Here is a 15,511-nt window from a genome sequence, read left to right as displayed (position 1 = left end):
TGCACCGAGTGTTTATCAGTGATTCAACTATCTGATCTCAGAGATGAATCAATAAGATATGTAAATAAGCTTTATGCAAATTGGATGCAAGTGGGTGTTGTGAGCATGAGAAAGAGGTGAGAGTCGTGGGTTTTTTGGTAGTCTGCGGCGCGACCACACTGCCAGGCTTATTAATCTCTTGCGCTTCAGTGGCGCAGTGTGGTACCTCATCTTCACACTGCCTGCTGTTTCCCCCACCTTCCTCTGAAATTACAGTCAGTAATTTCTGTTTCTGTTTGGCACTTAGACGAGTCACAGAGGAGAGGAAGAAACTAGGAGAAAAAAACAACGGGAAACAGGTTCGGAGAGAAATAAACATTTTAATTAGGTGTTTGGCACTGATAAATTTAGATTTCACACCCACACAAACAAGATAACATTTTCCAAAAGCTCTAAATTAAATAAGAGATTTGTATTTAGATATAAGATTTGTTTTTTAGATATACATTAAGTTAAATAATCTGAAATATGGCGTGTGAATAAAAATGACTTTACACACACTTCCATGCACACGCCTGCCCGAATTCACAACAGTCACACTTTGAAATATGTAGGACACAATCGACTTAGAAAGTGAACACGCGTGTGCCACATGAAATAAGATTGTACAAGCACAGAGACACGTGGACATCACGCTCTTGACAGACAAGAATAAATACACTTGTTAAAAAATTCAGGAAGTATGGGGAGGGAGTTGTCTGGTTGGATATCTGTCACAGTGCCGTGAAGCACAACACAAAAGGCCTCCGTCAATGCACAACTTTGTCATGCTTCAAAGTCACGTAACTGTGGCGTCGTCCTGTGGAGAGGTAGATATCGCTCGTGTTTGAACTGTGTGTCCTGTTACACAGCGGCTCAAAGTCACAGGGGTGATTTAAAAAGTAAGAGCAGTTACTCAAATGGGACAAAGACACGCTCCGCTGACGGTGACAGTTGGTGCCGTTGTGCTAATTCCTCGTCACAGCTGTTATTTCAAAGGAAACATCTGATTTGTAAAGGAAATGTCTCTGTAGGATTTCATCTCGCTTCAAAAGTTCAGTTCAGTTCATCTGGCTTTGGTGCATAGACGACTGTCTCAGAGTGTAGGTTTTGTTTGTGAGCTATTGTCTCGCCAGAAGCTGTCGTCATGACTCCAGACAACGTCTCATCATCGAGTAGCCGCACCATTTTTCAGGTTTTCAGGGCAGCTGTATGTCTTTGTGACGTTGCTTTGTTCCTGCTTATAGGGTTAGTAGAGATGCTGTCATCCTCCTGCCTTCTTGGCATCCACTCTCTCCTCTTCCCTTCTGTCCTTTCCACTGAAGCCAAATGTCTGGTGGCTAAAAGTCTGTTTCCTGATGTTTTCTGTCCTTATTTCCTGATGTTCATCCAGGCAGCTGCCATGTGTTTCCCCTGCTTCTCTCTCTGGCTACAGGAAACAATCTGATGGAGGACGATGACTCGGTTTCCTTGATAACACGTTTTAGGTTAAAAAAACATTGAGCAAATTAAACAATCAGTTCCTGATAAAGAAAAAAATTCTCATCACTGTCCACTTGCTCCGTCTGGCCCTTTTCCCTCAGTTAGAAGTCAAATCAGCCCTCAGCTTTCCATTCTCCCATCAAAACATCCTTTGTCAAAGCTCGCCATGGTTTGCATTTTTTGTGAACTTGAGTGTGAAGCGTAACAGACGCAGCAGGGTGTGCAGGGGTGCTGCTGGCAATCTGCAAGGTCACTGGAAAAAAGAGGCGAGCACATACAGCAACTCGAAAAGGAGCCAAAGAGAACACAAATGGCTCAGGGAAGCCCTCTGAGGTCACCTTCCCTGCTTGCTGTGCTCTGGGCCACGAGTTTCACTTTTTAAAACTTTGAGAAAGTCCTGTGAAAATGATGCTGTAGTCTCCTCTTTTCCAGCCTTCTGCCATGACGTCGGATAGGGGTGCACTTTAACCAGACTACAAGTTGGGGGTGAGTAATCCACAGTAGTGCAACATATGTAAATCATCCTCAGCTTCCATTCCTGCAATGACTCATACTTTGGTCTCCTTGTGTATTTCTTTAAAGGAGTCCCTGATCGCCAGGAGACTGGAGGCCAGAAGATGTCCGCTCACTTTGCTGTGCCACTCCTGAGACCGGCCCCTGGAAGAAAACACACACAAAAAATGTCTCAGCAAAGAAAGGTCAGAAAAAAACACATTTAAATGAACTTAAATTCCACAGCAAACTTTCAGCTTTAGGTTTGACTCCTGTAAATTACACGATGAGCCGAGAGGCATGCTGCGCTCCATTTTATTTATATAGACGCTCATTAAAGACTAGGCTTGTGGAGCTGATGCTGAATACTTTGAAAACTTATGGGAAAAAAACACCCACATACTTTCTGTACACAGTTTTGTTCGGAAAATGTATAACACTGTGTATCTTGTAGACATTCACCCCCATTAAGAGGACATCCATATGCCTACTGCTGTTAAGATTAAAGATAATAACATGGTTAAAGGCTTTTTGAGATAAACATACATGCATTTTCATATCCAGTCATGAATAAACATTTCTGATATACATTTTTAAAACACTGCGGAGAAAGGAGTGCAAGTTGAGTTGAGTGCCACATAGGTGTCACATTTTTCTCCACTGCAGCAGTCGTCAAAAAAGTCATTCATACAGGGTGTTTCTGCCACTAGTTTAGATGACATCTCTTAACACTACTTATATTGTAATGAGGTGCTTCATCTGGCCAGTTTTAAGTCGAATTATAAGAGAAGGTGTCCCTAATGATATGAATAATACGGACTGTATTCCAGGACAAGTAGTATGCATGCTGGATACAGAAATGGTTCACTGGAGCACAGAGTTGACTTTTATAAAATCATTTTTGTCATACTTGCTGAAACTGTCACTATATCCTGACAGGAGTACATGAGACACATAATCTGTGACAAAAAAAGTCATGTCCCTCGGCCTCCTGACAGTGCTTCTAATGGCATCGCCAATGCTGCTGTCAATCATGTCAACCACGGCTCATGAACTGCGGTCAAATTGTTAAACTAGGCAGCGCTGATCAAATGTGAAACGAGATTCTGTCACTGCCAGAGCATGTGAGCGGAGCGGGTGAAAATTTCCGCTCCTCGCTCGACGGCCTGTCACTTTGCGCCGCTCGTCCGCTCCGCTTGGTTCTGCGCATTCTTCGCTCTGCTCCTCTCCACTCCATCATAAATTTTATCCCGCTCCACTCGCTCACCACTCCGCTCAAAAAAACTGCGTCGTATTACCCTAACCTGTAATCTTCTATTCACAAATAAAACATGAGCTTGGTAGATTTTCCGGGGAAGCCCTCTCGCCTCTCCCCGCAGTTAGGGACCGTTCTCCGTGGTACTGCTGCTTCTCTTCTCAGTTTCTTTTCTGAAGTACACAGTAAACTCCATAGTTTTGAAAGAAAATAGTGTGAGTGTGCGCAGCTGCAAAGATGCATTCTGGGTGGAGCATGAGCGACCGGAGCGAAACTGGAGCGAGAGATAAGGCTCCGCTCCATCTTTTAAAAAAAACAGCTGCGCCTCGCTCAACACAAAATCCTTCCACTCCCCGCTCTGCTCACATGCTCTGGTCACTGCATTGTCTATTTCTTGCCTCAAATGTTTTCAGAAACATATTTTAGTGAAATAAAAACATTTGCTCTAGCTGGTGGGCGATGCTTCATTTTGGCTCGACTGCTTTCCACATGGCGGCTGGGTCACAAGCGTTCTCATTTCACAGCTAAACTGTACACTAAAATATCTTTCTGAAAACATTTGAGGGGAGAAATAGGCAATGCAGTTACACAATCTTGATTCATATTTGGTCATTGCTGCCCAGTGTGACTGCAGTTCACGAGCAGTGATTGACAACTGTGAGACTCCTCGGCTCTGATTGGTTGTTTCCGTGATTCTTGCAAATGCCATTAGAAGCACCAGGAGAAGAGACGAACGTGATTTATTTCATGTATCTGTCTCATGTACTACTGTCAGGATACAGTGACAGTTTCATCAAATATGATGAAAACCTATCTTTACAGAAGTTACCAGCTACAGCCTTGATGTTATTAGACGTACTTGCGCTACCTTAATATCTGCACAGGTATAATTAGCTCCACCTGTGCTATCATTAAAGGAATAGTTCACCTAAATTGTATCTCACACTTGCCTCCCTAGGCTCTCTACAGCCCCAGAAAAAGCTTTCTATCAAGTGTCGTTGAGGAGTAGCCTGGAAATGCAGACCCAAATCTAGAAAGATTTAGGGTCTGGCTATGAGTAATGCAAATGGCCCAACTCGAGGGGCGGCACCAAGCATGCATTTGAAAATATCACTGCACTCAACTGGATAACACTACGACCAATCAGAACAATACACGGGGTGACGTATCCAGAGCTTAGCTACCAGCGGAGCTAACTGGTAGATTAGACTCTTGCCGTATCCAGTCAGCAAAACAGCAAAAACGTCCTTCTTGCAAAGGAAAGACTCGAGCGCCGTCTTCTGTTCCTCTTTTAGAGAAAAAGCCAAGTCTAACTCGTTCATTGTAGCGGCCAAAGCCGTTTCAAACAACTGGTGTTCATCCGTAGCCATCTTGCAATGTTTACTGACTGATTCCGGACTTCTTCATCACAGCGCTGTCGTCATCTGTTTAGCTCGCCTCTGGCCCGCTGATATCAGATACACCAATGTGATTGGTGCAGCTCGGCTCCAACGGCATGGGTAATGAGCATCATTACTGATTGCCAGAGTGACTCGCTGAGCAAATTCAAATTGTGCTCTCACAAGAGCTCTGGATTTCCAGGGTAGATTAGGAGAGTGGAGCGCCCAAAAATTTTGAATAATCAATAATGTTCTTTTGTTTGGACTCCTTCAAAGTTTGTTCGCACTAATATACTTTTATTCATCAGGCGTCCAGCTCTCCTTATCGCATTTTGATAGAAAACAGTTTTGGGGGCCACAGAGAGCCTAGAGAGGTGAGTGCTATGTACAATTTATGTTGTTTTTTGGTGAACTCTTCCTTTAATGTTAGTATTTACCTACTGTAATCACAAGTCAGCTTATCTGCAGTAACAAAAGTTTACTACTGGCTGACTTCCACTGCTGCTTTACTAGTTCTGTCTCAGTCCTGTTTGAGGTAACACATCGCTTGTAATATTCACTTGTAAAACGAACTCCAAGTTATATTTGTTTGCACTTTTTACGCTCCGCTGCATTTTAGTTTCCACCGCAGTTTCAAAGAGAACATCCTTGATGTTTCTCTCTCGCTGAGGCCGTAACGTATTTCATTTCCTCTGGAAGCGATAGGATCTGTTTCACAGGCCTGTACTGTTAAAAGCCCCGTTGACCTTGATGCTGTGGATCTGTTGTCTTGCCTTGAAAGTTAACAAGCACTTCAAATTAATGTCACAGCAAGTAAGCCCAGGACAGCCTGGCGGACCGCAGACGTTTAGCTTGAGCTCTGTCATGAGAGGAAATTAAAGGCGAGAGGAAGTGACAGAGAAATGAAAGAGTGAAGGCATTCATCCCTCTGGGTGTTTTCACTTCTTTCTTAGATGATCACTCTCCCATAACAGGAGCATTGGCAGGCCGACGGGTCTTAGACGCCTGCTGGTTGCTTGTAAATGATCTTGAAATTGAAGCGTATTTCACCTCTGTGCGTACTCTTTGTTGCTTTGGATAACAGTTTCAGCTAAATGCCTCAAATGTGAATGTGTGTACACTTGATAGCGGTAGCAGTTCTCCATCACTTCACACAGTCTGTTCTTTATTCAGCACACACTCATCAGAAAATTAGAAGGAGACACTAGGCTGTGAATGTGTGCTGACGTGATCCTTTCAGTTCACTTGTAATGGGCCGACTAAAGCCTGCTGAGATAATCACACAGCCATAGATCAAATCTGTCTCTGCCTTTTCCTCCCTTGTGTTGATGTTACGAGTCACCGTTCTTACTCTCAGCTCAGTCTGGTGCTCATGGAGGCTCACTCCACCGAAATAAAAATATTTGATAAAAAGTTAGTAAATCAAAATTATGGCTGATTGTGAGGATTTATGGTCTGTAAATAAAAATTATGGCTGCAATTTTGACTTGCTAAGTGAGAAATGGTTGAAATTATGAGATACTGATTTGCAGTTACGAGTTAATCAAAGTTGTGACTTTGTAGGGCAGAATTATGAGACAGTAAGGCCAAAGTATGAGCTCATACCTCATCAGTTTGACATTAAGACTTGGTATCTAAAATTGATTTTGTAAGACGCCAGAGACAAAAATCATAGACTATATTTTTATTATTTTAAATCATCAAGTTTATAAGTCTATTTATATTTCAGTCCAGACTGAAATATCTCAACGACAACAGTGAGGTTTTGTTCAGACATTCATGTCTGGATGAACTGCAGTAGCTTTGGTGATCCCTTACTTTGTTCAACGCCATCATCATCAGGTCAAAAATTGTATTTGACCAATACTTTAATTATGATTAAATATCTGTAATAACCTTCCCATTAGCATCAGCTGTACTTTGTGTTTTGTGATAATTAGCAAATGCAAAAGTAAGGATGCACGATAATACTGGTACGTCATCAGTATCCAGTTTTGTATTTTATGTCTCCATCTGCTGATGGGCCATCACAATAATATAAGAGACTTCATGATCACTAAACTCAGGTACGAAAAAAAGTGGATAAATTGATATCGGTATTGGTTATCGGCCAAGTGAGTTGTTATAGGCACACTGGATGACGGCGAAAAATCCGATATCATGCATCCTCATGCAAAAGCATAGCATGCTAACACGCTAAACTAAGACAGTGAACAGAGGTACCATATACCTGCAACGACAGCGTGTTAGCTTTGTGACTGTGAGCACGTTAGTTTGCTGGTGTTAGCATCTGGCTCAAAACACTATAGGGTATAGTATAGCCTTGCGGAGCAGCTAACGTGGCATTTGATATACACCAAAAAAATCAAAATTGCATATTTTTCCTTTAACTTGTGGTGCTGTTCATCAGTCTAGATTGCGTTGGTGTGAGTTGCCAAGTGTTGGAGATATCAGCGGTAAAGATGTCTGCCTTCTCTTGAATATAACAGAACAATGGCACTCAGCTTGTGGTGCTCAAAGTGCCAAGAAAATCCATTTTTAAAAAAAAAGTTAACTAGAAATGTCTCTTTCCAGAAATCATGACCTGGTTACTCATGACCTTGTTGTGTGCAGTTTGATGTCAAAACTATTTTCTCTCTACCAAACCTCACCCGCCAATTGTATCACCATGCAGAAGGAAGTGTGCATCTGCCGCTAGCTCACCTAGCACCACTGAGCTAGCTAACGTTACAGCTCAGCCGAAGAGGACGCCATTAATGCTTACATCGTGTGCTGTCACAAGCATGAGCATTTTTTGTCCATTAGTAGATGCACGCTTCCTTCTGCACGGTGATACGGTTGGTGGGTGTAGTTTGGTAGAAAGAAAATAGTTCCTACATCAAACTGCTCACAACAAGGTCTGTGGATTATCTTGAGTAACTGGGTCATGATTTCTGGAAGGTTTTCCAAGTGCCATCTAGTTCTATTATATTGGAGAGAGAAGTAGACACCTCTACGGCCAATATCTCCAACACTCAGCAACTCACACTAAAGCAATCTAGCGCAATAAATAGCACTACAGATGAAAATAAGAATATGTATTTTTTTTTTATTTTTGGGCGTACTGTCCCTTTAATGACAGTATGTAGGATTATTGTATTTAACTCACAACAAATTCAGAACAAAGTGAGTTAAAGGCGCCATCAGTGTGTGTTTTTGTGTTTGGTATGAGCCTCCACAGTCGTCTGTTATCAGCTCTTCCTCTCTCTTCCCAGCCCTCTGCCTCCCTATGTTCTCGGTCATATTGAATCTGTGCAGAGGAAATACTGTGCGTGCTCATAACTGAATTGACCAAATCTGCAGTTGGTTTTCCCTGCAGCCTGGGCTGCTGAAAAAAAAAAACAAACCTATGGTGCAGTTTAATGACAGAGACGCTACGAGCCCAGCCCTCTGTGAGAGAGCTGCTGCCACCTGTTTTGTGTCGCACGGAGCTTCATTTCATTTAATCAACTGAGACAAATGGAGCCGCAGGGCTCCACCGAGAGTCAAATTGATCATGTAAGCAGCAGAAAATCTGCAGCAACTTAGTTTCAAAGGGCATGAATCATGAGAAGGAGGGCTGTTTCTCCTCCTCGTGTGCTCACCTACAGGGAGGTTGTGATTGTGCTGCAGATAGATGCTGGCAGAGGTCAAAAACACAGAAGAGGCTCAATTAAGACGGATGAGGTGGACTAAGTGCTCTCTCCAGATATTTCTTTTAATAGGCTTCTCACGGCCTTAAATCCTCTCAGCCTCTCCGTAGCTCCTGCAGCTTACTTTGCCCTTGGTTTTACTTCTGTCTTGACTTTATTACTTAAAGGACCATTCTGCAATTTTTATGTGCATACAGCAAATACAATTATGAACACAATGAAGTCCATAATAAGTCACAAAGTAACTGATTTTTTTAAATTTCTCTTTTAATACAGAGTGTCGAGTTATGCAGTAAGTGCAGAAAGCTTCTTTTTTACCAGACTGTGAGTTTTTAAGGAGATGTAGTTTACCTTGACATGTTTCGACTGTCACTTCAGTCTTCTTCAGAAGCGTCATCTGACGTGCATCATGACGTGTCTTTATCAGCTGGTAGTATCCCAGAGGCGTGACCAGCCTGGCAATCTGATTTGCCAGGTTCCTTAAAAACTCATTGTCTGGTAAAAAGAACCTTTCTACACTTAATCTATTTTGAGTAGACAAAATGAACCTAATTACACTGTCTAGTTATGCAAATGTTTTTGGTCTCCAGTTTCTGCCTCCACCCTGATACAGTGGAGCTGTGGGCAGTTTTCAGTGGGACCATTTCTTTATTTGAAAGTATTTCTAGTCACATTTGTTCAGTGAGGTCTCTGTGGAACACCTACAGCAGGGGCTCTCAAAGTTTTGATGACTGGTGCCAATTTTAGGGAGCCAGCATATGATTGAGGGCCACGCAGGAAAAGTGCACCCATAAAATAAAATATCTTTTCCATATACTTCCAAATTGAGCTGCTGAGTCGTCCACTGAAATCGCTAACATTAGCTAGCGGCACAAATTATAGAACGTAATTCAAGGTGCAAGTATTTGCCATGCAACCAGTAGCAGTGTTCTGCCTAACCTGACAGAATCTTGTTAGGGGGGCGCAGACTTAAAAAGAGCTGAGTAGTGTGCTAAATGTAAGCTACTGAAATGGATTTTTATGTCTTTTGTGACATTACATATACAATGACATTTTTTATTTATACTATTTTTTGTGACATGGGATACTTTGTTGTGGCATAATATACTAATACATTTTTTTGGGCATATTTTACAATTTTTATACAAATGTATTACCTTTATGGCAAAGTATACTATAGTTTATAATAATATACTATGACATGGCTTTTTATTACATTTTTGATGACTTAAATGGCAAAGTATACCAAAATATTTTTATGACTTTATGACATACTTAGTAAACTATAATGTTGTTTTGCAGCATACTATACTATGGCATTTTTATGCCATTATATGATTTGATTTTTTTTTTAACATTTATATGGTATATGTCAGGCATGTCCAAAGTCTGGCCTGGGGGCCAATTGTGGCCCACAGACCAATTTTAATCGGCCCTCGGCTTGACTTTCAAAATATACCATATGTGGCCCTTTACACAATAATGGTTAATCGAGCAAGATCACTTCGCATTTTTTCCTTTCACCTCACAATGATAGGACTATCATACAGTTTGTAGACAGGCATCAAGTAGTAATAAATCATTACAAGATAAAAATGGTGGCATTTGGTATTTTCCCATTATACTGTGATATTTTTTTGACTTTTGACACATACTGTAGTATTTTTAGTGACTTTTTTATGACATACTATACTAGATACTAGGTACAGATCTGTTTTTGTAAAATGTCCTCCTGTTTTCTTTCTCTCAATATTTACTGTCATTCCTCCATTGTTGTCTGTCTATGAAAGCAAAAACACACAAAAAAATGTGTCTTCTAACTCTGTCCTGCAGTTATCCTTCAAACATACTGCAACACTTACTGCAGTCTCATCCTGCCTTTACTCTTCCCCTTTGACTTTCCTCCCTGATAATTAAACAACATGGATTGCTATATTCTGGCAGGTATTCAATATGAGTAGATGAGTCTTTTACCCTCTCCTCTTTCCTTCAGTAACTCATATTTACCCATCACAAACTTATTTGGAAAATTTGCAAAAAGTCACTTTTTCTCCTACTTTTTCTCCCAGTGTTTGGATCATTACCTGGTATCTGTTCGACAGAGGTGTGTCAGTCGGGTCTTCCTGGCTCCTGTGGGCTCCAGCAGGAAGAGACAGGAGTGGACGTGGGCCCTAATCCCCTCCAACAGCACTTTAGGATGCTCAGTGGATACAGAGGACAGGTACAGAGGGCCGGAGGATGGGTCTGCCTGCCAGATCCTGAGAGGTTGGAGATAAGAAGAGATTATCAGGATGCAGAATCCAAACGTGACACACAAATGTAATTGCTGCCAACAATCTGATTCCAACCAGACAGTATTTTACTGTATGCAATCCTAACCCTGACAACAGACAGGAAGTCAGGATATTAAAAGGTGGACTAACACATTGTTGGTTGTGGTGTTTGTGATTTGCTTGTTTCAATGCGTTATGAAGACATGCTTAAATGTCTTACTCGGGTAACACAAAGTTCATGTATGCTGTCATAAAGAGAGGAAATATGACAAAAGTACACAGTGTGATGTGATCCAGCTGCAGACACAGATACTGTCATGTCTAATCTGACTTCAGGGTTGGATTAAGTTTTCATCAGCCCAATTCAAACCTCATACAGACACCAAAAACCACACAGCTGTCTCCAACTTTAAATCAATCTGACACTTTTAGAGTATTTCTGACTTAGGCTCCTCCATCCTCCCTGCTCTGTAGGGCTCAGCAGGTTAAAACTCAGAGGCCTTTGAAGCCTGGGGTTCGCCTTGCCTCATTACCTGAGCAGCAGATGCTCCTGTGGGGGCCAGCAGCCCGGGCCCTGGAGGAGATAGTGGTAGACTTCAGTGTCCTTGGACAAGGTCTGGATGACAGCGGCCTTGTGCAGATTTCTTTCCCACAGCTCCTGCTCCCTCAGCAGCCGTTGGAGCAGCTCCGTCTGGGGGGCGTCGACTTCCACAGAGCCGCGCCACATCCACAGTGGGCAACCATCGTCCATCTACAGACAAGTAGAGAAAGAGAATTAGAACTCTAGAACAACACACGACTGCATACAGAGCATTAAAGATCACTGATTACATGTTTCAGTTTTTATTTCCTTCATTCTGTGCCACACAAATGTCATTAACAATGTGTAACAATGTGTGTATGATGTGTCAATAAAATGTCATTTCAAAATATGCAAGACTATTTCTTTAAAATAACATAAAAACAATCATAAGGTCAGAGACATCCAAAATTTCACTAAAAAGTCATAGTAAAGTATGACATCCGAAATGTCAGAAAAATATCATAGTACAGTATGTCATCCAAAATGTTGTAAAAAAAAGTCATAGTATAGTATGTCATTCAAAATGTCATAAAAAAACGAATAGTATAGTATGTCGTCCAAAATGATATAAAAAAAGTCATAGTATAGCATGTCGTCCAAAATGTCATGAAAAAAAGTCATAGTATAGCATGTCGTCCAAAATCATGAAAAAAAAGTCATAGTATAGCATGTCGTCCAAAATCATGAAAAAAAGTCATAGTATAGCATGTCGTCCAAAATGTCATAAAAAAGTCATAGTATAGCATGTCATCCAAAATCATGAAAAAAGTCATAGTATAGCATGTCGTCCAAAATCATGAAAAAAGTCATAGTATAGCATGTCGTCCAAAATCATGAAAAAAGTCATAGTATAGCATGTCGTCCAAAATCATGAAAAAAAGTCATAGTATAGCATGTCATCCAAAATCATGAAAAAAAGTCATAGTATAGCATGTCATCCAAAATCATGAAAAAAAAAGTCATAGTATAGCATGTCGTCCAAAATCATGAGAAAAAGTCATAGTATAGCATGTCGTCCAAAATCATGAGAAAAAGTCATAGTATAGCATGTCGTCCAAAATGTCATAAAAAAGTCATAGTATAGTATGTCGTCCAAAATGATATAAAAAAAGTCATAGTATAGCATGTCGTCCAAAATCATGAAAAAAGTCATAGTATAGCATGTCGTCCAAAATCATGAAAAAAAGTCATAGTATAGCATGTCGTCCAAAATCATGAAAAAAAGTCATAGTATAGCATGTCGTCCAAAATCATATAAAAAAGTCATAGTATAGCATGTCGTCCAAAATCATGAGAAAAAAAGTCATAGTATAGTATGTCGTCCAAAATGATATAAAAAAAGTCATAGTATAGCATGTCGTCCAAAATCATGAAAAAAGTCATAGTATAGCATGTCGTCCAAAATCATGAAAAAAAGTCATAGTATAGCATGTCATCCAAAATCATGAAAAAAAAGTCATAGTATAGCATGTCGTCCAAAATCATGAGAAAAAGTCATAGTATAGCATGTCGTCCAAAATCATGAGAAAAAAAGTCATAGTATAGCATGTCGTCCAAAATCATGAGAAAAAAAGTCATAGTATAGCATGTCATCCAAAATGTCATAAAAAAAAGTCATAGTATAGTATGTCGTCCAAAATGATATAAAAAAAGTCATAGTATAGTATGTCGTCCAAAATGTCATAAAAAAAGTCATAGTATAGCATGTCGTCCAAAATGATATAAAAAAAAGTCATAGTATAGTATGTCGTCCAAAATGATATAAAAAAAGTCATAGTATAGTATGTCGTCCAAAATGTCATAAAAAAAGTCATAGTATAGCATGTCGTCCAAAATGTCATGAAAAAAAGTCATAGTATAGCATGTCGTCCAAAATGATATAAAAAAAAGTCATAGTATAGTATGTCGTCCAAAATGATATAAAAAAAAGTCATAGTATAGTATGTCGTCCAAAATGTCATAAAAAAAGTCATAGTATAGCATGTCGTCCAAAATGATATAAAAAAAAGTCATAGTATAGCATGTCGTCCAAAATCATGAGAAAAAAAGTCATAGTATAGCATGTCGTCCAAAATGATATAAAAAAAAGTCATAGTATAGCATGTCGTCCAAAATGATATAAAAAAAAGTCATAGTATAGTATGTCGTCCAAAATGATATAAAAAAAAGTCATAGTATAGTATGTCGTCCAAAATGTCATAAAAAAAGTCATAGTATAGCATGTCGTCCAAAATCATGAGAAAAAAAGTCATAGTATAGCATGTCGTCCAAAATGATATAAAAAAAAGTCATAGTATAGTATGTCGTCCAAAATGATATAAAAAAAAGTCATAGTATAGTATGTCGTCCAAAATGTCATAAAAAAAGTCATAGTATAGTATGTCGTCCAAAACCATGAAAAAAAGTCATAGTATAGCATGTCATCCAAAATGTCATTAAAAAAAGTCATAGTATATTATGTCATCCAAAACCATGAAAAAAAGTCATAGTATAGCATGTCGTCCAAAATGTCATGAAAAAAAGTCATAGTATAGCATGTCGTCCAAAATGTCATAAAAAAGTCATAGTATAGCATGTCGTCCAAAATCATGAAAAAAAAGTCATAGTATAGTATGTCGTCCAAAATCATGAAAAAAAGTCATAGTATAGCATGTCGTCCAAAATCATGAAAAAAAGTCATAGTATAGCATGTCGTCCAAAATCATGAAAAAAAGTCATGGTGTAGCATGTCGTCCACAATCATCAAAAACGTCATAGTATAGCATGTCATCCAAAATTATGAAAAAAAATCACAGTATAGCATATCGTCCAAAATCATGAAAAAACGTCATAGTATAGTATGTCATCCAAAATCATGAGAAAAAGTCATAGTATAGCATGTCGTCCAAAATGTCATAAAAAAGTCATAGTATAGCATGTCATCCAAAATGTCATAAAAAAAAGTCATAGTATAGTATGTCGTCCAAAATCATAAAAAAAAGTCATAGTATAGCATGTCGTCCAACATCATGAAAAAGCGTCATAGTATCGCATGTCGTCAAAATTCATGACAAAGTAGTCATAGTACAGCATGTCGTCTAAAATCATAAAAAAAAGTCACAGTATAGCATGTCATCCAAAATCATGAAAAAGTAGTCATAGTGTAGCATGTCATCCAAAATCATGAAAAAAAGTCATAGTATAGCATGTCGTCCAAAATCATGAAAAAAAGTCATAGTATAGCATGTCGTCCAAAATCATGAAAAAAAGTCATAGTATAGCATGTCGTCCAAAATGTCATAAAAAAGTCATAGTATAGCATGTCATCCAAAATCATGAAAAAAGTCATAGTATAGCATGTCGTCCAAAATCATGAAAAAAAGTCATAGTATAGCATGTCGTCCAAAATGTCATAAAAAAGTCATAGTATAGCATGTCGTCCAAAATGTCATAAAAAAGTCATAGTATAGCATGTCATCCAAAATCATGAAAAAAGTCATAGTATAGCATGTCGTCCAAAATGTCATAAAAAAGTCATAGTATAGCATGTCATCCAAAATCATGAAAAAAGTCATAGTATAGCATGTCATCCAAAATGTCATAAAAAAAAGTCATAGTATAGCATGTCATCCAAAATGTCATTAAAAACAGTCATAGTATAGCATGTCATCCAAAACCATGAAAAAAAGTCATAGTATAGCATGTCGTCCAAAATGTCATTAAAAAAAGTCATAGTATAGCATGTCGTCCAAAATGTCATTAAAAAAAGTCATAGTATAGCATGTCATCCAAAACCATGAAAAAAAGTCATAGTATAGCATGTCGTCCAAAATGTCATTAAAAAAAGTCATAGTATAGCATGTCGTCCAAAACCATGAAAAAAAGTCATAGTATAGCATGTCATCCAAAATGTCATTAAAAAAAGTCATAGTATAGCATGTCATCCAAAATGTCATAAAAAAAAGTCATAGTATAGTACGTCGTCCAAAACCATGAAAAAAAGTCATAGTATAGCATGTCATCCAAAATGTCATTAAAAACAGTCATAGCATAGCATGTCGTCCAAAACCATGAAAAAAAGTCATAGTATAGTATGTCATCCAAAATGTCATTAAAAAAAGTCATAGTATAGCATGTCATCCAAAATGTCATAAAAAAAAGTCATAGTATAGTACGTCGTCCAAAACCATGAAAAAAAGTCATAGTATAGCATGTCATCCAAAATGTCATTAAAAAAAGTCATAGTATAGCATGTCATCCAAAATGTCATTAAAAAAAGTCATAGTATAGCATGTCATCCAAAATGTCATTAAAAAAAGTCATAGTATAGCATGTCGTCCAAAATCATGAAAAAAAGTCATAGTATAGCATGTCGTCCA

General features: G+C 38.9%; 1 protein-coding gene and 1 long non-coding RNA gene across 4 annotated transcripts in view; one reads left to right on the top strand and one right to left on the bottom strand.

Annotated features, from left to right (window-relative positions):
• Positions 1–339: 339 nt before the first annotated feature.
• si:dkeyp-23e4.3 (rho GTPase-activating protein 7) overlaps positions 340–15,511 on the bottom strand; it is a 174,099-nt gene continuing 158,927 nt past the window's right edge. For all 3 annotated transcript variants that reach the window (XM_049591357.1, XM_049591358.1, XM_049591359.1), the window contains exons 15-17: positions 11,104–11,321; positions 10,382–10,555; positions 340–2,157 (exon numbers count right to left, since the gene is read on the bottom strand). In XM_049591357.1, coding sequence (XP_049447314.1) covers positions 2,049–2,157; positions 10,382–10,555; positions 11,104–11,321 — 501 coding nt within the window. In that variant the 3' untranslated portion in view covers positions 340–2,048. The remainder of the gene's footprint in view (positions 2,158–10,381; positions 10,556–11,103; positions 11,322–15,511) is intronic.
• On the top strand, positions 1,879–10,503 carry LOC125897913 (uncharacterized). Its single transcript, XR_007450536.1, has 4 exons — positions 1,879–1,986; positions 2,083–2,198; positions 4,935–5,000; positions 10,367–10,503. It is a non-coding gene; the product is annotated as an uncharacterized LOC125897913 (long non-coding RNA).

The sequence above is a fragment of the Epinephelus fuscoguttatus genome, linkage group LG12, assembly GCF_011397635.1.
Source record: "Epinephelus fuscoguttatus linkage group LG12, E.fuscoguttatus.final_Chr_v1".
NCBI classification, from domain to species: domain Eukaryota; kingdom Metazoa; phylum Chordata; class Actinopteri; order Perciformes; family Serranidae; genus Epinephelus; species Epinephelus fuscoguttatus.
The sequence above is the reverse complement of the archived record's forward strand: the minus strand, read 5'-3'. Positions and strand labels throughout refer to the sequence as shown.